Raw genomic sequence first — 26,301 nt, forward strand, 5'->3', positions numbered from 1 at the left:
GAAGCACTACATTGTGGAATAAAGGAAGTATGAAATTTTGTGACAACATACCTTAATGTTGTGTCGATGTGCTGATTTTTTTTCCAGATTTTTAAAATATTTTAAAATGCACTGCGGAGTCCGGTGCACGGGTAGCACACCTTTCTGCACGGCAACGACGGGGTGATAAAATGAAATTTCTGAAAAGTGAGGGAGTAGTAGAGAAAATCACACCGACGAGCCAAAGTGCTGCTCTGCTCTCGAGTTCAAATGGGCTGCCCGCAGACAGCACAGCATTTAACTGCTCCTGTCACTATCCACCTCGCGCATCCAGAATGCGCAGCTCGTGGGGCATCCTCGCCGCCGTCTCCGGACACCTCGCCGGCCGTCAAGCTTCAGCGGCTCCTGGTCACCACTCCCTCCCCGTGCGCACGCTCCAAACCCTAGCCCAGAGGGAGCCTGTGCGCCTCAAGAAACTCTCCGCCCCCGACAACGGTCCGTGATCGCTGAATCTGACCCCCCGTCCCCCCTACCTCACCGTCTTCTTTAAGACCCTCACCCCCTCCGAGGCAAATTGACTTAAAGTCTCCACTTCTGGTGGCCCTAATCCTGTTTGGGAGCAGGGATCCTGGAGCTGACGCTGGAGCGGCCAGAGGTGAAGAACGCCATCAGTTGGGAGTTGATGACAAGGCTGCGGGGCGCGATCCACAAGATTGAGGCCGACGCGACGGCCAAGGTCGTCCTTGTTGCGAGCTCCGTACCGGGAGTCTTCTGCGCAGGCGCCGATCTCAAGGTCTGTTCTTGCTCAGCTTGGTGATGCGGTGGTTATTTTAGACTGACACCACAGGGGATTGTGTGAGTGTTCATTTCTGAGTACGATACATGAGACAACACCGGATGATAACATTCACTAGCGGCTCTTGTGTAAAGTTTTCGGAGAAATGGACTGGTGATGTGCATAGCTGAAAAGGAATACAAATATTAAAAATCTGTGTCACGAAGAAATTGAAGATGCTCTAGTAATAAAATAGGTGGGTTGTCAAAAACAGAGACTCGTGGCTGGGAGAGAATATGAAACGAGTGGCATCTAGAAGAATTTCTAAGTACGAGACAAGAAAGATAATCTTGCTATTTGGCTAGGAAGGACATAAAGGTAGTGGGGTCAATGGCTAGTCGACGGTGTGGCTTAAAGAGGAGCAGGTATGAATTATCAGATGCATGATTAGAGGCATTTTCAGCATGGCCCTAATCAGTTGAGTAGCAGTTGATGAGATATCATCGTTGCGCAGGACAGTTGATATTGATTTCTCAACCAATTTATTTGACCTATCATAACTAGCATGCTATGAGTTGCCAGTGTCACATAAGTTTTTTTCTTCTCATCAGTTAAAGAATTATAAACACCAACTTTGTCCTTTACCGTACAATGACAAATATTGAGACCATGCGAACACTCAAATTATGTAATTTGTACATCTGTGATATACATTTGTTGCATATATTTCACATGGAAAATATCTTAGAGCATTTATTTACTCAGGAAAGGAGGCACATGAGCTCTTCACAGGTTAAAGAATATGCTAATTCCTTAAGGTCTACATTCTCGTACTTTGAGGTTTGTACCTGGATCCATACCTTAAGCATGCTCTTTTGCCTCCACATATAATTGTATATCAACAACATAAGTAATGATTACACATTTAACTATGTTTCCCTCTGATCCATATTAATTGTCATGGATTGGAGGGAGTACATTATATTCAAATTATGGGCATGACTCATTTCTCTTATCATTTTTCATTGGTTGTTCTATATGTTAAGTTGTTCTTACATCATGCGGCTTGTTTGAACAGGCACTCTCCATTCCAACAATTGCTGTCATTGAAGGAGCTGCTTTGGGTGGTGGGCTGGAACTTGCTCTGTCATGTGATCTGCGTATATGTGGTGCTGCCTTTAATATTCAGTAGTATATGCTAAACATTTTCACCTTATGGAGCATAATCTTGCTGCAGTTCTTTGAATGTTTGAATGCATGTCTTCCTACTGATTCGCAGGAGAAAATGCAACCCTTGGACTGCCAGAGACAGGACTTGCTATCATTCCTGGGTATGTGGCCAAGTGGCCAACACAGATACACAGTGCTCTGCTTTCGGCAATAAATCGGTTGAAAAGTTACAAAGATGCCCTGAAAGTGATATGCTTCTCTCCTTTGAATCGTTCGTGCTTTGCTGAGGAACGCGACTCTAATCGAATCCTGTCACGATTCAGAAAGAGGAGTCCTACCTCCTACCCGCTTTAGAATTAGGAATCCACCTCTGATAAGGGGTCTTGAATTTTTCTTTTTCATACTTACCTGCATATTGGAATAATTTAAATAACAGGACAGCCTTAATAATATCAGTTGCTATCTTAACGACGAGCCACGTGTACCAAATTCATTTTCTAGTGGAATGAAAAACGGCACCTGTAATTATGATGAAAACTGGTTGCATGCATTTAACTGCCGTAAGTATATCTGCTTTCTTTTACCAAAACTAATAGAAACCTTCCTTCAAAACTAGCTTAAATAATATTCTTCAGTCAATGGATAACCTCCCTTTGCTTGCCCTAATATGCAGAGCCGGGGGCACACAGCGTCTTCCAAGGATCATCGGAAGGTCCAGAGCGAAGGAGCTGATATTCACAGGCCGCAGATGCGACGCAACTGAAGCTGTCTTGATGGGTAACACTAGCCTCATCGTGTTTTCCTCCCACCATCATCAGTTCCTCAAAGAGCACTTAAAATGCATCTCTGCGCCCCAGGACTGGCAAACTACCGCGTTCCAGCAGGGGAGGCCTACGGCAAGGCTCTTGAACTCGCCCGTGAGATGACGAAGAAAGTAAGAACCATTTTCAGTTTTGAACATTCATAGAAAATATTATCGGCGAGAGCATGCTATCTGTTTCAGTATATGGAGCCCAAAATTCAGTGTAAGCATATCATGAGGGTAGAGTTGTGTTCGATCATTTTGTATGCCATGCAACATAGGTATGTATAAGGTCCATCGTTGTAGGTGTTCTGAAGCCGATTCTTTGTGGCAGGGCCCTCTGGGGGTAAGAATGGCGAAGAAGGCCATCGACCGAGGGATGGAGGTAGCAGACATGCGCTCCGCGTTGGCAGTCGAGGGGGAATGCTACGAGCAGCTGCTGCACACGCAGGACCGCCTCGAGGGCCTGGCTGCATTCGCCGAGAAGAGGAAGCCCGTGTACACTGGAGCGTAATCAGCGCCCGATGTGTACACAGGAGAGCAGTGTTGATGTGCCGTGACAAGAACAAGATCGTCTCCTGGACTCCTGCCACTCCGCGTGGTGACGCCAAAGGGAATGATGTTTCGGGGTTGAATATTTTACCGTGGGCCTGGTTGGTTGTTCCGTTCTTCATCTTGGCCGGACCGGGCCGCCGGGCTAATGCGACGGGCCTCTCTTCTTCTCTTGTCCCCGCATCTGCGTGCCATCTTATCGGCGGCGTAAGCGCATTTCCGGAGACCGGCCGGCGGCGCGCACGGCGTCGTTTCCGGCTGGTCACGCCCCCAGCGCCCTATGTCTCACGCGACAGCGACAGCGGATGAGTCGGTGGAATTTGGCCGTCTCCTCACGGGCGTGCTACTGACCTGCCACGAGAGCAATGTCTATCCAAGCGCGACGGTTGCTGACGCTGCCTCTGCTCTTTCCTCCGCCCGGCACCAGTCTCCCACTCTCGCCCGACTCTCCACTATGCGGAGCCTCGGGGGCCTCCGCGCCGTCTCCGGCCACCTCGCGGCGGCGAGCGGCGCCTCCTCGTCTCCCCACTGCGTCCTCTTCGCCCGTGCCCTCCAGATCCTCGCCCAGCCGGAGCCCGTCCGCCTCCACAAGCTCTCGGCGCCCGACTCCGGTCCGTCGCTGACCACCGCATCTTGTTCCTTCTTCCTTGAGCTTCTGGAATTTGTGTTCTCAACTCTCAAGGTGTGGTTGGCTTCAGGGATCGTGGAGCTGAGGCTTGAGCGGCCGGAGGCCAGGAACGCCATCGGGAAGGAGATGCTCAAGGGGCTGCGGAGCGCCATGGACAAGGTGGGGGCCGACCCGACGGCCAACGTTGTACTGGTAGCGAGCTCCGTGCCCAAGGTCTTCTGCGCGGGCGCTGACCTCAAGGTGCCACCTCCACCACTCCTATGCTGCAAGTTTGATAAATTTGTGCTCTGGCGGTTCAGCACTTAATTTCATTTCAGGTTGATCTGTAGTGAAATGAAATATGTTTAAGTGTCTGTTCAAATTTTAGATGATAGGGTAGCTGGCAAGCATGGTTAGTAACATAATACAGTAGATGTGTGAGATTGCCACATTGGTACAATGGTGAATAATGCTATGGAATTATTGGCTAATCCTCCGAGGTCAGTCAAGAGCTAACTGATTCAAGAAATAAAACATGTCCTGGTTGGGTTCAGACAACATATGGATGAGCTAGTTTCTCAAGGAATGTCAGTTGAGCTAATGCCAAAACATTCATCTGGTTTGCACCTTCTGAAAGTAATAAATTGATAAATTATGAGGTTAAGATCAGGCTCTGACTTATAAAGAGAAATGTAAATATGTTTAATCAGGTGGATCACAGGAACGCTGTAAACTCTAATCAGTACAATACCAACTAATGAAATTGTTGTGTTGGTGCTATTTGCCTATGAAGCAGTTCGTTTGAACTTTGAAATGGATGCTACTTTGTGGCATACATCATAAGTTATTTAACTAAAATTATCAGACTCGTTGCATAGAAAAATGGTGAATGCCTTGGTTCTACCTCCTCTATCTTTTCCTTTGTGTTCTACTGATCACAATCCATTTCCTGATTGCAATATATGGTACGTTTGACAGGAAAGGAGGTTAATGGGCCCTTCTGAAGTCCGGGAATTTGTTAATACCTTGAGAGCTACATTCTCATCCTTTGAGGTTTGTAACAGGATGAAACATTTTAATATAGCATGTTACATCCAGTGTGTTAGTTAATATTATGCTATTTGGTGATGAGAGAAAGCACTGTGTATCGCTGTTCAAGTTGTATGCATGCTCGTCTTCCTTATTACTACCTAATGGTTCGTTGAAGCCTCAGCGTACATGTTATTTTATCTAGTTTTTCTTGTGTGAACAGGCACTCCCCATTCCTACAATAGCTGTTGTTGAAGGAGCTGCTTTTGGCGGTGGACTAGAGTTGGCTCTTTCATGTGATCTTCGTATATGTGGTATTGCTTTTATTCTGCAGTGCTCAAGTTTCATACATCTTATAGAAACCAGTTTTGGCCCCTCCTTTCAAACAGTTGAATGCATTTCTTCAACATGTTTTGCAGGGGAGAGTGCAACATTCAGCTTGCCAGAAACCGGCCTTGCTATTATTCCTGGGTACGTGTCCAGGATGGCGCTTTACTTTTGTAAGTAAATTATGTGTGTTGACGTTGTCTTGAATTATCAAGTATTCATCGCCTTGCAAATTGACCTAGCAGTTATTCGCCAAACATTTTCATTTTATGCAATATTCACTTCGGTGCATTACTCCATACCAGTACAAATTTAAGTGAGGAATTGCATCCTAAAAGATGCAAAGATGTTATGTGGATTATTGTCCTTGAATAGCATGCCATATCCGAACTGGTTCGAGAATTGCTGGAATCTCTTTAGTGAAATGATATGCTTCAGCTGTTAACATCTACCTCTTACAATACATAGAGCTGGAGGGACACAGCGTCTTCCAAGGATTGTTGGAAGGGCCAGAGCAAAGGAATTGATATTCACTGGCCGTAGATTTGATGCGACAGAAGCTGTAAATATGGGTAAAGGCCAAACTCGTCAGGTTTCTGCATGTTGTTATGGCTTCTTAGTACTTGAGAGAAGACTTTATCACCTCATTAGAAGAATCTGCGTGCAGGAGTAGTGAACTACTGTGTTCCTGGTGGTGAGGCTTATCAAAAGGCTCTTGAACTTGCCCGGGAGATAAATCAGAAAGTAAGACTTTTTTCTGAGCATATTCTGTGCTTCATTTGATATGGTTGTGGCGCAATTCTTTTTCGCAAATTTGTGACCATCTGCTTTCCTTGGAAATGCAGTTCCCAGTTTGAGCCGCAATAATGAACTGTCTTTGGCCATTCTAGATGTTCTGATAATAGTTCTTTTCTTTCAGGGTCCGTTAGCGATAAGGATGGCGAAGAAGGCCATCAATGAAGGGATGGAGGTAGACCTGTCCTCTGCGTTGGCTGTCGAAGAAGGGTGCTACGAGCAAGTTCTGCACACTCAGGATCGCCTCGAAGGTCTAGCTGCATTTGCCGAGAAAAGAAAACCTTTGTTCACAGGAAAGTGAGGCCGTACTGAAGTCGACCCTCTTGGCCTCTTATCTGCTGATATCCAGAAGGTTCGCAAGGTGTATGCACATTCCTTCATTGCACTGTGAATTCCAGATAACAAAATGCGTCTGGGATGCTACATTATTTGCAGATGTATCATGGATGTGCTACATCTTCATCGTGTCATGATCGCCTAAAACTGAAATGAACCGCACCCCTGTAACTGTTTCGTAGTACAGCTAGCACGCGGTTTTGTTTTATCATTGCAATTTTCTTGGATAATCCAGGCTTGGGTAGAAGATAGACTGGACTTCGGAGTTTGCTGGCTGTACCTTTTCTTTCATAGTGGTCTCTGCATCTGAATGCATGCATGCGCACTGATGTTTTCGTCCGATATTTAGTCTCACTTATCGTGTGATGTGCTACTCTCCAGCGTATCAACAAAAAAAGAGGAGAGCACGCCGGCTCAAACCTAGTACGTGCAGGAGAGAACACAGACAGAGCAGGCCCTGTCTGCCATGCACGCAGGCCGGCCATGATGAGCTTCCAGAGGCAAGAACACAAGGCATACCACGCCAGCCAGGGCCGGCTTCCCTTGGCTTGTCAAGTCGTCATGGTGCAGACTCCAGACTCTTTTAGCAGGCCGAAGCAACCGGACATCATTTCGTCCATGGCCAGGGAGCAGCAACAGGAGACGGCCGGTAACTGTTTCTTATGTCGGGGTAATATAATCCCAATGGCAGTAAACAATCTACCGGCCGCAAGATGCTGCCGCTGCCGCTTCCGAGGGCCGCCATGAGCGTATCGAAAGTCAGAAGCATGGACAGGAGCCTTCGACCCCAAAGATACTGGAAATGGGAAGCCGTGCTGCCGCACTGGCCAGTGGGCGTGGTGGAAACTTGAGACAGATTGTGTGTACATCTCTCCTAGGCATTCAAGCAGCGACCTAGGTTCCCGGTTTACTTTAGCTGGTCAGAAGGTAATTTGGAGGCCTAAGTGTTACGGCGAAGTAATTGGCTGTCTCCGTTAGGGCATCTCCAACAGTCGTATGATTATCGTTGGTTAAATTGCCACCTAAACTATTTTGATGATATGATACATAATAAAAGAAGAGAGAGAATGGAATCGTATGAATCTAAACCAACGCTCCAGGCACAAGCTCCAAGACAAGTCTGTTCATTTTTTCAACATTTAATGGACCCACTTAATTATTTAACATACGCTTAACATACATCCCATTAAAGAGCATGTATGATGTGCTGTTGGCTGCTGATGTGGACAATTATACCAACGATTGAACATACAAACTATTGCAGATGCTCTTAAAGTTTAGCATGCGCCACTGCCGTGCGAAGAAACGGATGGCGACAAGAGCCAGACACATGGGCCCAGCGTGCTTAAGCACCAGGCCGTATTAAGCATGGCAGTTGGTTCATTTTAATTGCAGCTAACCTGCTCTCCGTGGAGCATTTCTCTTAGCTTCCTTACCTTCGTATTGCCTAAAAGCCGCATTAAGCATGGCAGGCAGTTAATTTGCGCGGTAGCATTTCCACTTTTGCTGCTTTTTTCTTTTTTTGAAAAGGTATTTGCTGAAAAAGGCTTTCACCGCACTTTATATATAAAGCAACGATCAATATACAGAATGCATGCAAACCCAACATCACACTCACGCCTAAGGCAGATGTTGTTGAGTATGTTAGCAATTTCTCGATTAACTTAATCCAAGAAATAAGCATGAACATGATATTAATAGGGTTAAACACATGCTAATATTTGGGGCGAGACGATGGAAGTCAAGCTCATAGAAAAATAGTAGAACCCTGACAAAGGGGTGGAAGGGGAAACTAGACCTTGGATGAGATGGGAGACGAAGACGACTCGTTACCACTTTCGAGGCACAGGGATGGCGGAGGCTAAATAGACCTCGCCTGTGGCCACGGGAGGTCAGCATTTCACCATGACAGGAAGGTACCCATCGGCTTGAAGCTCGATGATGGTACCGGTGGTGACATTGGAGGGAAGCCATTGCCCCTCGTGTTGGCGGCCTCGGATGCCGGAGCAGCATCACCTTTCCCCTTGCCGGCCATCTCTTGCGGTGGAGGAAGAAAGTGGGGAGGAACGGGGGCGAAAGGCGGATCTCGCAGCGCTTGAGCTTGCGGGAGTTCTTGGCAATGGAGCAAGGAATGAGAGCGTGGGTAAAGGCCAGTAAAAGACCAAGGGTCATCGGGTCGCACAGTAAAAATCACCAGTTCCCGATATATCATGTAGTATATGTGTGCGGGGATCAAGGCGTTTCCGATGATGATACCGCTAAAAATCCGGAGCACGACCTCTTTGTATATAGGACGTGCCATTGGAAACGGCCTTGGGCCACAATATACTGAGCCATAAGAGCATGGTTAATAGAAGAGCCGGCTACGGGCTCTATACCAGTGCCATGTCACTTGTAGCTTTCAAAAAAGAAATCTCATACACTAGTGCTGGCTGTAGACGGGCTACTCCACTGGCCAAAACAATTAATGTTCGCATGCAAGGAATGGAGGGAAACGCAGCTGATTGGATCGGAGGAAGCAGCACCAGCTTTTACTGCTTGCATGCTCACCTTTTCTCTCATGAACTGAGCTATAGCCGGGCGATAAGTGAAGCGCCGGCTCCCTTCTCTTTCCTCCTTTCTCTCTCCTCCAGCTGAGATTTTGCTGACTTGGAAAGACTTACAGTCCGCTGACAAGGATCTATTGTACCTGCTCTAACTAATGAAGGGACGATTCGGCTCTGGCATAAGTGGTGACGTTTCGGTTCTCGGCTAAAAAAAGTTATCAGTGTTTAACCCAGCCGATCCACGGCAAGCCTTCGTGGCTAAACTAAGGAGGTCTTCGGACCCACAAAGAAATAATAATAAGTTGCACAGTGTTGGGGATATGACAAGCTAATCATCGTAGCGATGGCCTCACACCTAAGTCCCTTCATTAGGGCATCTGCCGTGACAAAACCACGACACACAGGGAGGGCCCTTGTTAAAAAGATAACCCCTATTACCCGGGATGAATTGCCGCACCCGTCGGCATGCCCCTTCTGTGATCAACTGCCAGAGAGATTGGATCATTTGCTTCTCGGATGTGTTCTAGCACGACAGGTATGGGCCAAGATCATGAACACTTGGAGTAGGCCGGAGTGGACGCCATCTGCAGATTCAAAACTAGTTGAATGGTGGACAACACTCAACCCCTAGAAGCAATTTCGGAAGGAGGCGTGGACGGTGATAACACCAGTGCTATGGATGTTGTGGAAGCACCGAAACGACATTGTTTTCAATGGAGCGTTGCCATCGGTGGACGACCTGCTTGTTAAGATCGAGTTAGAGGTTCAGGACTGGAGAGCGGCTGGACTACTGCGTGAACGTGGCTCAGTCATTTGTATGGTAGATAGGTGGGACGAGAGCGAGTAATCCGCATGTGGATTCTTTAGGGCTCTAGCAGCCGCAGGGTTGGTTGTACTAATAACAATGGCCTTTTCTTTTGAACACCCATTCTATCTATGATCTTGATGCGTCAACCTTGACGCATCCCTTGAAAAGAAATGCCAAAAGCCAAAAAGACCTTGGATCCAAATATATCCTCAGATTTAGAAGACGGCGTGGAAGATAGAACTCGCCTACGAAGCCGAAGATCAGGAAAGATGAAGTTGTTCCGAGGAAGAAATCAGTGTCCTCGGCTTGAAGACTAGTTCAGGGGCTACTAAGGGTATCCTGAATTATGGGGTGCACACCACGTCGGCTTGTCATTCATGGGCCGGGCCGAAGACACGCCAACAACTGAAGAATGGGCCATACGGCGTAATCAAGATAATCCTCCGAAGACTTGGCGTACATTTCAAGGCACATTCAAATGATCGGCATGTTTATCCTTAGATTGCAACCGACTATGTGTAAATCTTAGATACCCCCAATGTCTATATAAGCCGAGGGATTTAGTCTGTAGAGGCACGATTTCAAGGTTTAGAGGTTAGAACTTAGAACTAATACATATGATCTCGAGGTAGATCATCATGTACTTTGTACTTCATCCACAGTCAATATAATAAAAGCATGACATAGGGTTTTAGCTCTTCGAGAAGGTTCAAACCTGGTAAATATTGTGTCCATATTCTTCATGTTACCATCGTGCCAAGATCACCAGCTCGGAACCCCCTACACGAGGTCCGCTGGTGCGCCCAACACGGCTGACGTAATTTTAGTGTGTCAATTTAGAAAAAAGAAAATACTTATAAAATTAGGGCTTGCAAATAAGTTAAACATAATTATACATTAAAAATGCCAGTCAACCGCCAGCCAAAGTTCACTTAATACATAATTAAACATTAAAAACGCCTCCCAAGCGCCCAATTGCCCATCATGTAGCCCTGGGCGTCGCCATCGTCCTTCCTTGGAGCTGGTGAGGTCGACGAAGTCTAGCGGCGACATAGCCCACGAGAAGGCAGCCTGCCACGCCGCCCTCGCAGCCTCTTCCACCGTCTGCTGCGCCAGCAACTCTGCTAGGGCTAGGGTTTGTTGTTGCCATGGCTAGGGTTTGCTGTCGCTGGCGAGGAAGCAGGCGTGGCTAGACGTGAATGGGGGTGTAATTGGATGAGGCCACCTCCCTCCCACGCTTGCATTTAAAAAAAGACGTGGATTCCGGAGGCATCCACACGTTGCCATGTGGCCCAAGGTAGGTGGGCACATTGACCACGACGGTTGGGGTAGTTCTGCGGTCGACAAGTGAACCGAAATCAGACGCAAAAATAGACCAAAAATGCGTTCAGACGAAGCGAGCGGATGGATGTTAAATTTAAGTCGGTGTGTTGGACCGGCATTTTTTGTTCGTGATTCAAACGGACACGCGTGGACCATTTGCATCGACGAGTTAGGCCAACTCCATCGCGCAACCCTATCCTGTCCGCGCGCGTCTGTTTGGGATAAAACGGTCGAATCAAACGGCCCAGCGCGCGGCGCAAACAGACTTTTGTCCGTTTTCTGTTCGCTTTCGACCCATCCCTGGCCCAAGTTTGCGCCGCTTTTGGGGTGAAACGGACAGCACGCGGACGCGCGGGCCGTCTGCGTGTGTCCTCCCCTGGCCCGCCCATCGGTGGCACATGGACGCCTTTTTCTATCCGCCCCCTCCCTCCCTCCGGCCACACACCCTCCACTCTTCTTCACTCTTTCCTCGCCGCTGCCGCCATTGCAGCTGTGCAGCTCGGACGCGCGCTCGCCCAGCCCCTTCCCCTCGGCGCCCCCGAGCTACCCAACCACGGCCACCTGATTTGTGCACCCGCCGGCCGGATTTGGGGCGGATCCGGTCGGTCTTGAGCTCGCCCGGCTGTGGGAGGACGCGCCGCGCCATGGACTGGTCGGGCACAGGCCACATGCAGGCAGTGGCTCCTCCTCTAGCCGCTCGGATCTACACCGTCGGTGGTCCGCCGGCAGATACACGTATGGTGGTCGGCCGGGCTCGGTGCTAGCCCAAAAGCTCGTCGGCGCACCGTTGCCACTCATTAAGTGTGACCACTGCCCAAAGAAGGTCGTGAGCCGCGTGTCTACAACGCCGGAACATTCCAGATGGGTGTTTATCAAGTGCTTAAACGATGGGGTATGTGCTCTTTTTAGCTTCCGTTTGTGCTCTAGACTTGACTAGTTATGCTAACTTCAAATTTTATTGTATAGAATAGATGCAAATTTTGGTATTGGGAAGAAGAGTACATCGATATATTGATAGAGCGCAATTTAGTAGATGTTCGTGCACTTTTAGCTAGTATATAGGCTGTAGATGAGACAAGTGCACTCACGAGACTAGATGCGAGGAAGCAATCTTTACTTCTTTAGACTCGAATAAGAAAGAAGCACGCAAGATCGAGGCTCTTCCGCAGATCAACAATGAATGCATTGAGAAAACATTAATCCAACTTACAGGAGCAGTTATGGAAGTTGGATATCTTCTAAAATGTATTTTTGTGATTCTTGTTTTCTTTGCTCTTACTTTTCTAGTCAAAATTTGGTGATGTATTCCCACGTACCAAAAATGAATGATAAAAAAAATTAAGGGCTTACAAAGAAAAAAATATGCGGATAGGATGCGTCCGCGCGTTGCGCGCACGGCCACCGCATCCAAAAAACAGCTCGGATACGATTCCATTGTTCTATCCAAACGGATAGAATTCGGTCAAAACGAACATCTATTTAGGATTGCGCGGTGAAGTTGGCCTTAGCTCTAACGCCGCCAACAGATAGAGTGATTGCAGTTGCAGTTTTCCGTCCTACTTGGACGCGTCCACCCTTTACAGTTTTTCCCTTCCCCGCTTCGGTCTCCTCGCGTCACGGGAGTGCGTGGTCTGAGTAAGAAGCTACTTACTCGGGACTAGCAGCAGAGGGTGGCGGGGAGAGCCAAACAAAAACCCTGGATCTCCATTTTAGTTGTTTATGGTGTGGTTTCCCTCTTTTCCCCTCCTGGTCTGTATGTGTCCCGTTCTTGTTTCTGGGGGAAGCTGTCATTTTAGCTATTTTAGCTCTGGTTTCTTTGCTATGTGGGGAAATGTCCCAATGCGCCTTTGTTTCGCTGGTCAAAATCTGGGTTCTTGCTTGCTTTGGGGAAGGGCTTCCGGATGCTCAGGGTTGAAGAAATTTGGTTTCTAATTTGGTGGTTTTGGAGTGTACTCCTCAACAAATTCATGTCCAGTTTGGCGCACTAAGCCTCTTCCCGTGTGTTTATCTGCAGAGTGGAGTGATTCACTGCTTCGGGCTCCTGCATTTGCCCTCTTGCTGGAGCAGGGTGGAGAAGTCTGGATCTTGGTGGAGCCATTCCAATTGCAGAGAAATTGCGGGCCTCCCTGCCCCTGGAGCTCCGTTTGGTGCCAAGAAAAATAGAAGGCAAAAAACATTATCCCGAGTTTTAATCCTGTCGATTGTTTGAAGAACTGCCTCATTTGGTGGACAGAATCGCCCAGGGGCTACCGCATCTTGCTGGTGATGGTTTGATGGAGGTGGTTGACAAGATTGCCGGGCCAGAGGGCCCTTGGGTGGCCACTGCCCAGCAGCCAAATAATTCAGAGTTGCCAGCATCAGTAGTGATAGATGCAGCTAGGGAAGGGGAGGGCACGGAGCAGCCCGATGAGAAGGACCCGTCGGCACAAGGCGGGGAGAGCTTCCGGTTCCGGGGCGAGGAATCGTCGGGTGAGGGTGGCCGGAGTTCGTTCTCCGGGGCGAGCCACCCTCCGGAGCCAATCGATGTGGATGTTATGAGCACCGTGTATGTTTCGGTTGACGAGGAGAAGACCGGGCCACCGGGGTGCTTGCTGCGAGGCCCGTCAGCCAAAGCACCGTCCATGGAAGACATTTCTGTCCATGCCGCAGACCTGGAACCCAATGTGGTTGCTTTGGTTGAAGAGATGAAGGTGCCCGGTGCCCCTGTTCCAGAGCCTCCTGGCGAGGCCGTGCCCTCAACTCAGTCGTCGGAGGAGAAGGATCGCACCAGTGACAGCGCCGGTGCCACACGCATCAGGAACAGCTGCACAAGCACACGCAGAAGCGGATCCGTTGCCGGTGAGCCCGCGGTGACCGCCGGGAGGACGCAAGACAGCGCAAAGGGCAGCTTCCGAGGCAGCTCAACGGAGAGCATAAAGACCAGCGGGAGCCAAGCGAGCGACAGCAGCGACGACAGCGGCCGGAGCAACAGCGTCACCGGAGCCGCCAGCAAGCCCCACAAGGGGAACGACCCTCGGTGGCGGGCGATCCTCGCCGTCCGGGCCCGGGGCGGCGCGCTGGGGATGAGCCACTTCAGGCTGCTGAGGCGGCTCGGGTGCGGCGACATCGGCAGCGTGTACCTGTCGGAGCTGAGCGGGACGGGGTGCCACTTCGCGATGAAGGTGATGGACAAGGCGTCGCTGGCGGGGCGGAGGAAGCTGAGCAGGGCGCGGACGGAGAGGGAGATTCTGCAGCTCCTGGACCACCCCTTCCTCCCCACCCTGTACGCGCACTTGGAGACCGACCGCTTCTCGTGCCTGCTCATGGAGTTCTGCCCCGGCGGCGACCTGCACGCGCTGCGGCAGCGCCAGCCGCGGAAGCACTTCTCCGAGTACGCGGCGAGGTAAATCATCCATGTTCCGGTATATCAGTTTGTATTATTATTAGGTGAAATGAAAATGCTTTTCTTCCTGGTTATGTTTATGCTGATATCTTATCTTGTTCTCTTTAATTTTGGAATTCGGTGTACATGTTTGCTTAAACATTCTTTAGTTTTGAAAATAATAATACTCCCTCCGTTCACTTTTGTAAGTCGTTTCAGACAATTTAAAATAGGCTGTTTTGTACATTGTCTGAAATGTCTTCAAGATCTTATAAAAGTGAACAGAGGAAGTATGGCTTGATCAAAATAAATTCGAGAAATGGTACATGAGGAGGAGAAGTCGGAGAAACAGAAGTTCAGTACAGTATTTATTTTCTTTCTTTGCTGAAAACCGTACAGTATTTATGGACATACGGTCCCTGAGCTCTTCTTACACGGTACTGCACTGCGATCTCCACGGACCAGGACACATCGGTGCATATATATAGTACAGTTACGGCATTTACAGCATGGCAAACAACCGAGCACGCTCAATTCTGTTTCAATTCACAGTTACAATGCTAGCATCATCGTCTGTTAAAAAGTAATTACCGCTACTAGTACTGATCATATTGCCATTAAGCCATATTTAGATTCTCTCTTACAGATGAAATGCTGACGTGATTAGTGCGTGTGCTGTGCTGGGCAGGTTTTATGCTGCGGAGGTACTCCTAGCTCTGGAGTATTTGCACATGCTGGGGGTGGTGTACCGGGACCTGAAGCCGGAGAACGTGCTGGTGCGCGACGACGGCCACATCATGCTCTCCGACTTCGACCTCTCGCTGCAGCAGTGCGCGGTGTCGCCGACGCTCGTCAGAGCGCCGGCGTGCGACTCCGACCCCAGGAGGGCAGGCGGCGCCTTCTGCGTGCGGCCCTCCGCTGCCTGCGTCCAGCCCGCGTGCTTCATGCCCAGGCTGTTCGGCCAGAGGAGCAGGAGGCGGCGGCGGTGCTCCGAGCCGGGGCAGGGCGTGCCGGGGCAGGGCGTGCCGGAGCTGGTGGCGGAGCCGACGGCGGCGCGGTCGATGTCGTTCGTGGGGACGCACGAGTACCTGGCTCCGGAGATCATCAAGGGCGAGGGCCACGGCAGCGCCGTCGACTGGTGGACGCTGGGCGTCTTCCTGCACGAGCTGCTCTACGGCCGGACGCCCTTCAAGGGGGCGGGCAACCGCGCCACGCTCTTCAACGTCGTCGGCCAGCAGCTGCGCTTCCCGGAGTCACCGCCGACGAGCCACGCCGCCAGGGACCTCGTCAGGGGCCTGCTGGTCAAGGAGCCGCAGCAGCGGCTCGGCGTCAAGCGGGGCGCCGCAGAGATCAAGCAGCACCCCTTCTTCCAGGGCGTCAACTGGGCGCTCATCCGGTGCAGCACGCCTCCCGAGGTGCCCAAGCCCGTCGAGGCCGAGCCGCCAGCGAAATGCGGAGCAACCCAGCAGCCGACGGTGATCGGCGCCGCCGAGGTGAAGTCCGGCGGCAAGTTCCTCGACTTCGAATTCTTTTAGACCACAGAGTTTGTCCCTGGCTCTGATTCGACCAGTGCTATTTAAGCTTGCGAGTTTGTACAAACAACACTATGGGAACCAGGGCAGGAGATTTATCATAGTATACTGGTATAACTGAGCCACTGAATCACAACAACAGATGAAAGCAGGTCAGGTGCATCGACAGACACTGGATGATCTTATTCCTATCACAACACACCCTTTCTAGACTGGCTGGGGTTTTATATGACCAATTTTGGTGGCTATGCACCATCTTATCTGTAAGAGATCTGTAATGTCAACTAGACGGCACTGTCATCAACTTACCTTGCCACCCCCACACATCATTTACACACTACTCCCTCTGTAAACTAACATAAGAGCATTTAGATCACTAAAGTAGTGTTCTAAACACTCTTATATTAGTTTATGGAGGGAGTACAGGTTAAGCTAAATAAATGACTAATTTAGCCTAATCTGTGGCGGACTCTCCAGGCAATCGCTCATACAGCCGATAAATCAGCCGCGATTTCGTCATCTGAGGCTCCCTCTCCAGGACGCAGATTACATCCTTCACAGAAACAGTACGCTGAGGCCCATGCGAGTGGCGATTCGCAAATGAACCCTTGCCTTGCCTTTCCGTGCCTCCTGAAATGGACAGTATGATGTGTGCCCTGAGTTTACAACACTCTAATTGAGAATGCGGAGGGAAAATGATGCCAGAATGCCTCTTTACCAGTTCCGAAGGCCGCAAGATGGCTCCTCTTTGAAGCCTCACTGCGTTCTGCAGACCCTTTTCCAGATACATGGGATGGTCTTGGAGCTGGTGCCCGCTTCTGCTTAGCTTGTTCGGCCATCAGCTGCCACTTTGAAAACATATCACTTCCTCCAACTGCCTGCCGAGCAGCAACATTTGCAGCTGTTGTTCTCATTTTATCGTCTTCTTCTTTGTTGGGCTGCAAGAAATTAAGAATATCAGGAAATAAAGACATGTCAAACTAGAGAGATCACATCAGATACTTACCTTTGCATTCTTTGGACGGCTTTCCTCTTTTTCTTTCTCCAATTCTGCGCCACCACTGCTCCCATCCTGCACGCAAGTCGCCAACACACTTCCATGAGATTTTGCTATATAAAATGAGTGCATACATCTTCTAGTACGAAACCGGGGGCACACTTATTACCCAACAGTCTTGTTCAGTTTAGAGAATCATCAGTACGATAAAGATACCAAAATTGTAATCCAATATAGAACAGCTAGATTGATTCGACTCATATTTATTTTCTCCTTGGAATTTTTTATCAAGACACAAATCGTAACTGCCAGTCTCTCGAGGATTTAGAACTAACCAACATGCGTATAAATTCCAGAAACACATGGATAAACACTTAATCCTTAACTTCGGACACCATGCAAGTAATCATCTAATAGCATGATATTTTAACAGAACAAGCCTTTCCTGGTTGACTGAAGCAACTTGCATTCAGGGAATGTCTGGTAAGGCCGGTTGCCTTGCAGTTTCACCTTATCCCCGGGAGATGATTTTACTCGATATATATATTTAACACATTTTAGTTTGTAGGAAGATTCCCCGCTCTGAAATTTTTTCTATTTGGAGCTTCTTCCAAAGAGGTTGGGATTCTAGTTTCAATTGGATGTGTCCCGGTAAGATCGTTAACGACTGATATACTGCCTGAGACAGGGCATGCTCTCCCCTCTGCGTATCGAGAGAAAGAAACAACTTCCTGATTCCGTCATCCAAATTGAATATGCGTAAAATGGAGATTATGTAGCACCTCAGTCATCGGACACCATGCAAGTAATCATCTAATAGCATGATATTTTAACGGAACAAGCCCGTCATCCAAATTGAATATGCGTAAAATGGAGATTATGTAGCACCTCAGTCTGTTTCTTGTTCTTGTCAGTTTCTGCTTGCTTTTTGTCCCATTCTTCTTTAGCTTTCTGGTTCATCTGCAAAATTTGACGGCCGACATCTGAAGTAATAACTAGTCGATGACCAGTCTTTTCTGCATCGGTTCTCTAGCAACAAGACAAGAATGGTTAGTATCTCATGATACCCAACTATACCACAGCCCGATAACTAAATGATGTGAAATGACTAACCTGCTTTGAAACTCTTATGAGAGTACTTATGAATCTTCGCAGTCGCTCCTCCACACACTAAGTAAGAGTTAAGCTTCAGACATAGTGCCACAAAATTCTGGCGGACGGTCCTATGAACAACTTACCATTGATAAACAACGTCCAACATCAGCGCCGGCATTCTTCAAGTTAGATTTAAGAACTGCCAAAAACATGTCATCAGCCAGTGTTGCTTTAAATATTTATGGTGTATGTAAATACAGTTTTATGGTGTCAATATAAGTTCAAAGGGATTAACCGATTTCTGCTAATTTCTTCAGAAGAGGGCCCTTCTGCAGAAAGAGGTTTTCTTCCTCCTCCTGTACGATTCTCCGTGCTGCTTCTGTGGCTGGGCTCTCTTCCTTGGGGGCAGAGAGCAGTTGTTCCTCTTCTTCCTATTGAAGTAAAGAAGTACCAATAAAATATAAACAAGACACACAAGCAGTATTAGAAACCAAACATCAACCAGGAAGATTCGTACCCTAAGATTAACACCACTAACAGCTGTGACATCATTAAGTTGATCGATGCTTTGTTCCTGGAAGGCTCCAGCTGTCTTTTGTCTTTTGCTAGAAACAGAAAGGAAATCAGATTGGGGTTATCCATAAAATGCAACTACTCCGTAAGCTATAATGCATTCAGAATCAGATAATAAAACAGAACAGGTGGGATGACGTGAATTATGAAACCTGGTTGGTGGTGGTGCTGAACCAGCCGTTTCCAATGATTTCTTCTGGCCACCCGATTTCTTAGTCCTTGCAGCAGGTGGTGTAGATGTTTTAGGGGCCGCCTGACAGTTAAGCCAGATGAGTAGATGCACAAATTATATTTGAAGGAAGACATTTTAAAATTGCGAAGTTCTGAGGTATGAGAAAAATGCATAGCGCCACAAATCCCCTAATTTTTCTCTCCTCATTTTTAACTAGATTACATGGCTAGGCGCATGGGGGCGGCAGAAGGAGGTGAGAGCGAAGGCGGGGTGCGCCGCGAGGTAGCCGGCAGCGTGAGCGACACAGAGAGACAGATGAGGGTTCAAAGAAAGATGCAGCCTCGCGAGAGAGGAGAGTGAGGGAGTAATAACCCGTGGAAGAGGAAATTTCTTGACTCGTCAGTTACGGGAGGCAGAAGAGGAAGCAGCTGCTCGCTTCGGTGACCGTGGGATCGTATGCGTGGAGCAGAAGAGAGGAAACAAAAGAATGAGAAGAGATCAGACGGCTGCAGATGGCTGGGCTATATTGCATCAACGGCTAGAATAATTCAGATGACGTGGCTCACTGAGGCTGCAGGGGCTCCTATTCAGATATAGTAGATTACATGGCGCTCACTGAGGCTGCAGGGGCTCCTATTCAGATATAGTAGATTACATGGCGCTCACTGAGGCTGCAGGGGCTCCTATTCAGATATAGTAGATTACATGGCTAACACTCATTTAAAAAATGCATAGCAAACAAACCTTGCGCTTCAGCTGATCCAAGTCTGGATGAAGCCTTAAATATGCTAATTAAAGAGTGGAACTTTATATATATACACTATAAAAAACGAGCATTTCTACATATGCTATTATAGAGCGTCTATTTTCATAAACATTGCTAACAAAATATTCCCAGTACTAAATTTTACACGGTATTAGTTACAAGATATTTGTGGATATGCATATTTTACTATTCAGGGGCTTCTTCCCTAAATTAATTGTTACTATTGTTGGCTGGTACAAGACCAAAGGGTAAACTTGTGGCACCCTGGTTCAAACACATGTCCAACAAGGAGTGGGTAAGGGAGAAACGAGCTTCTCTCTAGCGCCTTAGTATCCTTCGCATCTTCTCGTCCGTCCGTAGTGTCCACCTGATCCAACATGCAACAAGAGGAGTGCTGCTCCAACGAAAGGTGAAGAGATCTAAAGTCCCAACCCTCTTAGATTAGGTTCGTAACCTAAGAGAGGGATGGGCCAATGTGATTCGTAGAGAGCTAATTTAGCTGGGCCTAAGACCTTAACTGACCCATGTGTCTGCCATGTCTATCCCCAGCAACATCCAACAACACCTGAACAGGTATTTTTGCAGATTGCACCTACCTAATCATTTCCATGAAAAGTGAGATTTCACAGCACCTAGCCCCAACCTATTAGATGATGAGGCGTAAACGGGGTGATGCCTTGATAGCAATTGTCTTGAAACTATATATGTGGCGACTAACAACCATACCTTATGAAGTAGATGCCCAATCAATCCACATTGTCAAACCATTTGGTGTCAACAAAACTAAACTCATGAGAGATATGATGGTTGGGCCGGGAGGTCTTGTGTCCCGTAATTAGATGGTGTGGGTGGTGCAGCGGCTAGGGCAGAGGGAGAGAGACTGGGAAATCCTATATATACCTAAATAGTTGGTCCCCGCTACTTCCATTTTTCTCAAGATGCACACATCCCACCTCACAATGCATGTCATGTAGTTCATCATCAAGTACATAAAATCCCTTCATATTCCATTTTCCGCCACATGCATTCCCTCCACATCATCAAGCATATGCAGGCCTTCCATGTCATCCTTTTTTTTATAGCAACAAATCATCCCCCCGGAGCCAGAAGGTAACGATGCATTATAATGTGAAGTCTACCCTCCATTTACTGCTACCGTTCATATATCGCAAAAGTGGAGGGGCATTATTCTCATATATTCTAATTTTATTCTTGGAAATTTATTGATATAAATTCCCACAGCAAGGCGCTAGTTATTGGTAGCTTATTATTATCACCCTATTCAATAGCTCGTATCCCATTATACAGATGGAGACACCCCAAACCTCCTTAAGGACTCCAAACTCTTTGGTAACATTCTGGGAAAAGGAAACCTACACCTTGTTGCACCATCGGCTTGCCTTGTGCGCACCTAAGGGCGGCCCCACCGCTTATACTACTGCCCCCGCATAACAGGGGGTAGATCAAAGGGAATTACCAAGTGAATTGGTATGTATTTAGTGTAAATCAATACTTCAATTCCAGTGTAACAGATCAACAACAGTTCTATTTTCTAATATACATAAATGCTTCAAAAGTTCATTCTGGCAAGATGCTAATACTCCCTCTGTAAAGAAGTAGTGATCTAAACGCTCTTATATTTCTTTACGGAGGGAGTACAATAGAAGTGCCAAATATCCTAGAAAATAAAATGAAAGCGCTCACGGACATGTGAGATTTCCTTTTCTGTTTGTTCTGGTATTCATAAAAACGCTGCATGTGAGGGGAAGCATATACTTCTAGGAGTTTATTTTCCTGCAATTACCCCTTGTATCATGTTGAACTTCATATTAAGTAGTTCAGATTATTCATAGGGAACTAAAATGAAATAAATGCACTGATATTTGGAAATCGGCAACAAGGGACTGTGTAACACAGAGGTGAGAGACTACTGGAGGACAAATTACCTGCTTTCCTTGCGATTTCGTCGAAGGACCTCCTGGGCCAACCTGGCGGGCCTTGCCTGCAGGCTCAGAACCTTGTTTTGTATTAGCACTTGGGTTATAAGCATTATTTTTTATATCCTTGTTTTGTTGCATTGGCCGTGCCGATGCATTCTGTTGCATTGTCGGATGAGTAGGAACGGTTCCGATTTTCGCAGGAATCCTTCCATGAGGATGAAAGGGAGGTCGTGTTTCAGGCGCTTGACTCTGTGGTCTAAGAGGCATCGAACCACTGGTTGGCCGAGGGTACGACTGAGGGGTGTTAGTAGTTCCATATAATTGCTGTGAGGCTTGCTGGATTTCTGTGGGTTGCAGCTGTTTGTTACTTGTCTGCAGTGGAATTGGCAAGCTCATACCAGGTGGTCGATTCGGCACAGCATGCACCCCCTTTACATCTGGCTTTTGGATAGAATTATCATGAGCAAAGTAATGCATGCTGCTTTGCATTTGTGTGCCTGAAAGTGGCACAAAGTTCTGAGGTGAAGATGATGCCTGGCTTTTGTGACCCTGGTTAGGTGGGGTGGGCATGCGAACTAGCTGATCAGGCAATTTTGCTGATCCACTCGCAGCTGTAGATGCTAGAGATGACGAAGGATGTTGATTTGCATTTCCCTGGTTATTATTTCGTTGTGCCTGAGCTTGCATCTGCAAACAAGAGCAAATAAAGCAAATATAGGCATGAGAACACAAAATATTACTCAAAGAATTGAGTCATTCAATAAACACGGAAACTCAAACTGGCTCCACGCTTGTCAAGCTTGATGAATAGTTAGCTATCAAGGGGAAAAGGGCAGGGATGGTGTTAACACCATGCATTCACCTGTGCAAAAACTTTATGGGCCGCCTGCTTGAGCATTTGATCCCCAACGATATTCCTTATGACTCTTAAGAAATCATCTTTATGGACTTCATTACGCTGCAAACACAGCATAGACGATCTTAGTAAACAGTTTCTATGTTGAGGTGCCTTTGTTACTCTTCTTTCATCAGTTCCCTCAACTTGTGCAACAATTTGTAACAAGAATGACAATCTGCTCTTTCAAAACAACATGTTCTCCTCTTCTGTTAGACAAGGAAACAAAGGAAAAATGCAGACTTTGCATTACTCTCTTCGCATTAATTTGATAAATAGATGCCTCGGAATCTTTATTAGTACTGATAGCATAATAAAGGGGCAGCATAATTTTTTGAGAAGTCAAACTTTGCAAGCTTTGATCAAGTTTGTAGAGAAAACTATTTATATCTACAATACCAATAATATATATTGTGAAACTACATCTTTATGATGAATCTAGTGATATATGTTTCACACTCTAGATGTAAATATTTTTCTCTATAAACTTGGTCAAAGTTTGTGAGGTTTGACTTTTAAAAAAATCTATAGGCATTATATTATGGAACGGAGGGAGTAGTAAATACTGTTGGTCTCCACTAGTGTTATTATGGCCTTTTGCTCTACCAGTTTTTGTAACAAATACACTTAACGAATCTATAGTGTCGTAGCTATACAAGAAACAAATAAATTTGACCAAACTAATAAATAAAATATGGAAATTTTCTCCACGCAATCAGTTTTCTTTTTATGAAACACATCAGCTAATAACAGAGTAATGAACAAAAACGCACCCTAAGTTTTGCCCATACAGATTGAAGCTGCATGTCTTTATCTCTGTCAAGATGCGCCTGTAGGATTGGAATCAACATATTAAATGGTATAGATGGCTGATATCCCCTCTTCCTTGTTTCCTGGGCACCATGCGGTGCTTGCTGACCGACAACTGGATTTACATGCTGCTGATCTCCTGAAGGCTGAGCGACATCTACCATGGAGCCTGTCAAACTCTGTTGACCAACATAGTCTGTTCCTTTTTCTGCCAACTGGAAGCTATTTGTTTCTGCTTGCTGCAGTTGATTCTCACAACGTGGCTGCTCTTGTTCTGGCTGGTAATGGTGTTCCTCCTGTTGGATAAAGTTTTCATTTTCTGAAACTCCAGTTTCCAATTTTGGTTGAGACAACTGATATGATGGATTCATATGTGGTTGTCCTGGCTGCTGGCTTGACTGGGAACTTGCTTCCTGATCTGCTGCTTGCAGCTGACCAACTGTAGATTTGGACACATCACTTATGTCCTGTGGCAAAGTACCTGGAGTGCAGAAATAGAGATTGTTCATGTTTCACAGAGACTCAACAGCAAAAGGCAGGGACCATCACATTACTGAATAGCTAGGACACCCAGAATCTCTAGGAATAGCAAGTTGCAAATAAAAGCACATAGTTGAAAACGCAACTCCTTGAAACTAAACAAGAAAAGAAATAGTGGTAAAAAAAGAAAGACAAGAACCATTTTATCAGAATCAGACAATGACTCATTAGGTAGGCATAAGTATCATGAATTTCTGACATATTTCATGAAATGTTTTGCAAGGTCCGATAAGTGTGCCATAGGAAACAATTATTCTTTCCACCCATATACGAGCTGCTGAAACTTTTCCAAACTACTGACTGACATGGATACAGGATGCAGAACTGTACCGATACGGGCGACTCAAATGCTACAAATAATCCTTCAAATTATGAGCAATTCATTCGCAATTTCAAGTTTTAACATGCTGTGCTTGCTGCACCAATTCCTACGCTCTACCCTTTTTGCCAAAAACAGCAGTAGCTCCATAAAAATCTTGGCTTTTTCAGTAGACCTGATTTCTTCCTTATATTTATCTTATTATGTATTCCCCAGCATATAAAAACAAAATAATATCCATTAGTCTATTTGACAAAATAACATTGTGACTGTTAGCAATTTTTTATCCATTTATCAATATCGTACAAAAACATTTATTTCCAATTGTTGACCTTCCTCGACAACCCGCCAAACTTTCAGCATTGGTTTTGCAGAGTTACCAATGCCCTGCAGGATTAATTTCACAAGTTTGCGGACGAGCGAGGTGCCCATAACCCAAGATAAAGATTTCTTCCATGATGCCAAATAATCCGCTTAGTAACAAGACAGCTTGAAAGCCAGCCACGAATTCTTGCATGCCTCCACGCCAAAAAAAGGGGGAAAAGGCAAACTTGCATGCCAGCATGCAGCTGCGAGTGAATTACAAGCTCAGCAGGTTCCCACTACATCATAGCAGACAAACCTTGCATGGAGACAGATACTAAACTCCGTAGGCATCGAAAAGCAAATCAAGACAAACCTAATCGTGACAAATAGACCAAAACCTGGTCTTCGGAAGCTAATTACACAGCACTATGATACAAACGAGGGAGGGGGGATGATGGCTGATACCGCTGGATGAAGGGGCACCAGCGTCCCCCACGGCTTCCGGCGGCGGGGAGGACATGGAGGCAGCAGGCAGCGGGCCCGGAAACACGAGCCGTACGCGGCTCCGGCGTTCTAGGGTTTCGCGGGGCGGCGACGCTTAGGCCGCCACAGAGGCACCGGGGAGCGCTGCCGTACGGAGGCCGCGGCGGAGCAATCGAGGGGATCTGCCACGTTTCCTCGGCGGCGAGGTGGAGACGCGGTGGGGACGGCGGGGGGCGGCTGCGCCGAAGTGTGTTGACGCCGGTCACGGTCTCGAGCCACGGGCCCACGCGCGTCGCGTGCGGCGCGGAGGGGTAGGTAGGATGGGGCGGCGGCGGTGCGGCCTGCTGGGCTTCAGTTTACGATAGACTGGGCTGCGCCGCTCGACGCCGAGTTTGGAAAAGGCGAGAAAAGGATAGGGACTTCCCAAACGGGCCGGGCCAAGCAGACCAGCCCGCGAGCACGCCAGCACGGCCCGCAATGGACAAGGCACGACACAGGCTAAACAGGCCGGGCCCGGCACGCGACATGCCTTGGGCCGTGCTTGGGCTGCTAGGCTGAGCACACGGGCCGGCACGGCATGACCCGATTATCTTTTTTATATACTAGCAAAAAAGGTTGTGCGTTGCAACGGAAGAGAAAACATAACACACGCTCTTAACTCAACAACCATCAGTCAAGACCACAATAAGTCCATCTTCTTTATTTTTGCGAGGCATTGTATTTATGTTGCCGCTTATCCTCCTTCTCACCCTCGCCGGCGATGGCCTTGGTGTCCACACAAAACAACAAAAAACGTGTGTTGAATATGGTTAATCCTAAGGTGTCTCTCTCTCCCTCTCCCTCTCTCTCTCGCTTTCTCTCACTCTTGCGATGAGAAATCTGTTGTTTTCCCTGCGACATTTTTCAGAGGTATGCATTTGTAGTTATCGATGTTTTCTTTTTCGTATATGGTTATAGTGGGGTGTTTATTTGCAATCTGGATCGTCGCCGGTATGAAAAAAAACAAATCTTGCACTGTAAATTATAAGTTTGCTTTCATAAAAATATTTAAAAATATTTAACAGGTAAAATTAAAATCATATCTAGATTCCACACATTTTTCTAATAAAATTTCATATATAATATGTTAAAATCGAAGTTACGGTTTAAAAGATACAGATAATTTAGAAAATCATTTGGTTTGACTCAAATATATTCCAAAATAATATTTAAAAATATTTAATAGGTAAAAATAATTTCATATTCATATTCTACATATTTTTTAATCAAATTTCATATATAACATGTTTAAATTGGAGTTACGGTTTAAAAGATATGGATGATTTTAAAAACCATTTGTTTGACTTAAATATGATCCGTGAATGAATTACCTAAAACATTAGGGGGGTTTCGAAAAATGTAAAATAAAGATTCAGGGGTGACTTAGATCCGGATGGCGGGTTAATTTCAAGAAAAGACAGGGA

General features: G+C 47.0%; 4 protein-coding genes across 5 annotated transcripts; 3 read left to right on the top strand and 1 right to left on the bottom strand.

Moving 5' to 3' along the window:
* Window positions 1-240: 240 nt before the first annotated feature.
* Window positions 241-3,363, top strand: LOC125528437 (putative enoyl-CoA hydratase 2, mitochondrial). The gene is made up of 8 exons (XM_087528278.1): window positions 241-474; window positions 603-772; window positions 1,520-1,594; window positions 1,833-1,923; window positions 2,034-2,085; window positions 2,598-2,701; window positions 2,782-2,858; window positions 3,061-3,363. The coding sequence occupies exons 1-8, from the start codon at window positions 315-317 to the stop codon at window positions 3,238-3,240; spliced, it is 909 nt and encodes a 302-aa protein (XP_087384404.1). The 5' UTR covers window positions 241-314; the 3' UTR covers window positions 3,241-3,363.
* Window positions 3,263-6,714, top strand: LOC125528436 (putative enoyl-CoA hydratase 2, mitochondrial). Of its 2 annotated transcripts, XM_087528277.1 has the most exons (8): window positions 3,263-3,889; window positions 3,977-4,146; window positions 4,864-4,938; window positions 5,138-5,228; window positions 5,334-5,385; window positions 5,710-5,813; window positions 5,909-5,985; window positions 6,161-6,714. In XM_087528277.1, exons 1-8 carry the CDS (start codon window positions 3,559-3,561, stop codon window positions 6,335-6,337), a joined length of 1,077 nt encoding a protein of 358 aa, XP_087384403.1. In that variant the 5' UTR covers window positions 3,263-3,558; the 3' UTR covers window positions 6,338-6,714. The 2 variants fall into 2 exon arrangements, with proteins under 2 accessions (XP_087384403.1, XP_087384402.1); XM_087528276.1 differs by having other exon boundaries at window positions 3,559-3,889; window positions 5,138-5,385.
* A 5,868-nt stretch (window positions 6,715-12,582) lies between these two features.
* Window positions 12,583-16,063, top strand: LOC147965608 (serine/threonine-protein kinase D6PK-like). Its single transcript, XM_087528280.1, has 3 exons — window positions 12,583-12,771; window positions 13,064-14,431; window positions 15,099-16,063. Exons 2-3 carry the CDS (start codon window positions 13,323-13,325, stop codon window positions 15,943-15,945), a joined length of 1,956 nt encoding a protein of 651 aa, XP_087384406.1. The 5' UTR covers window positions 12,583-12,771; window positions 13,064-13,322; the 3' UTR covers window positions 15,946-16,063.
* LOC147965609 (transcription initiation factor TFIID subunit 4b-like) lies at window positions 16,037-25,182 on the bottom strand. The gene is made up of 13 exons (XM_087528279.1): window positions 24,821-25,182; window positions 23,154-23,671; window positions 22,348-22,443; window positions 21,492-22,172; window positions 18,760-18,860; window positions 18,552-18,639; window positions 18,330-18,465; window positions 18,178-18,233; window positions 18,053-18,109; window positions 17,828-17,968; window positions 16,949-17,014; window positions 16,661-16,880; window positions 16,037-16,572 (listed from the first exon to the last, which is right to left on the bottom strand). Exons 1-13 carry the CDS (start codon window positions 24,873-24,875, stop codon window positions 16,397-16,399), a joined length of 2,391 nt encoding a protein of 796 aa, XP_087384405.1. The 5' UTR covers window positions 24,876-25,182; the 3' UTR covers window positions 16,037-16,396.
* Between the last annotated feature and the right edge of the window lie 1,119 nt (window positions 25,183-26,301).

This window comes from Triticum urartu, chromosome 6A (assembly GCF_056163025.1).
Source record: "Triticum urartu cultivar PI428250 chromosome 6A, HENAU_Tu73, whole genome shotgun sequence".
Taxonomy (NCBI): Eukaryota; Viridiplantae; Streptophyta; class Magnoliopsida; order Poales; family Poaceae; genus Triticum; species Triticum urartu.

What these genes read in the sequence shown, in the direction of transcription:
- LOC125528437 (XM_087528278.1), top strand. Translation starts at nt 315, where the DNA reads ATGCGCAGCTCGTGGGGCATCCTCGCCGCCGTCTCCGGACACCTCGCC. An exon ending in AACTGAAGCTGTCTTGATGG is followed by an intron (nt 2,702 to 2,781) that starts GTAACACTAGCC and finishes TCTGCGCCCCAG; the next exon opens with GACTGGCAAACTACCGCGTT. An exon ending in CCCGTGAGATGACGAAGAAA is followed by an intron (nt 2,859 to 3,060) that starts GTAAGAACCATT and finishes TCTTTGTGGCAG; the next exon opens with GGCCCTCTGGGGGTAAGAAT.
- LOC125528436 (XM_087528276.1), top strand. Translation starts at nt 3,559, where the DNA reads ATGTCTCACGCGACAGCGACAGCGGATGAGTCGGTGGAATTTGGCCGT. An exon ending in GCGCGGGCGCTGACCTCAAG is followed by an intron (nt 4,147 to 4,863) that starts GTGCCACCTCCA and finishes TACGTTTGACAG; the next exon opens with GAAAGGAGGTTAATGGGCCC. An exon ending in CTACATTCTCATCCTTTGAG is followed by an intron (nt 4,939 to 5,137) that starts GTTTGTAACAGG and finishes TTGTGTGAACAG; the next exon opens with GCACTCCCCATTCCTACAAT.
- LOC147965608 (XM_087528280.1), top strand. Translation starts at nt 13,323, where the DNA reads ATGGAGGTGGTTGACAAGATTGCCGGGCCAGAGGGCCCTTGGGTGGCC. An exon ending in TTCTCCGAGTACGCGGCGAG is followed by an intron (nt 14,432 to 15,098) that starts GTAAATCATCCA and finishes TGTGCTGGGCAG; the next exon opens with GTTTTATGCTGCGGAGGTAC.
- LOC147965609 (XM_087528279.1), bottom strand. Translation starts at nt 24,875, where the DNA reads ATGTCCTCCCCGCCGCCGGAAGCCGTGGGGGACGCTGGTGCCCCTTCA. An exon ending in TTAGTGGTGTTAATCTTAGG is followed by an intron (nt 18,466 to 18,551) that starts GTACGAATCTTC and finishes TTACTTCAATAG; the next exon opens with GAAGAAGAGGAACAACTGCT. An exon ending in TCATAAGAGTTTCAAAGCAG is followed by an intron (nt 17,969 to 18,052) that starts GTTAGTCATTTC and finishes TCTTGTTGCTAG; the next exon opens with AGAACCGATGCAGAAAAGAC.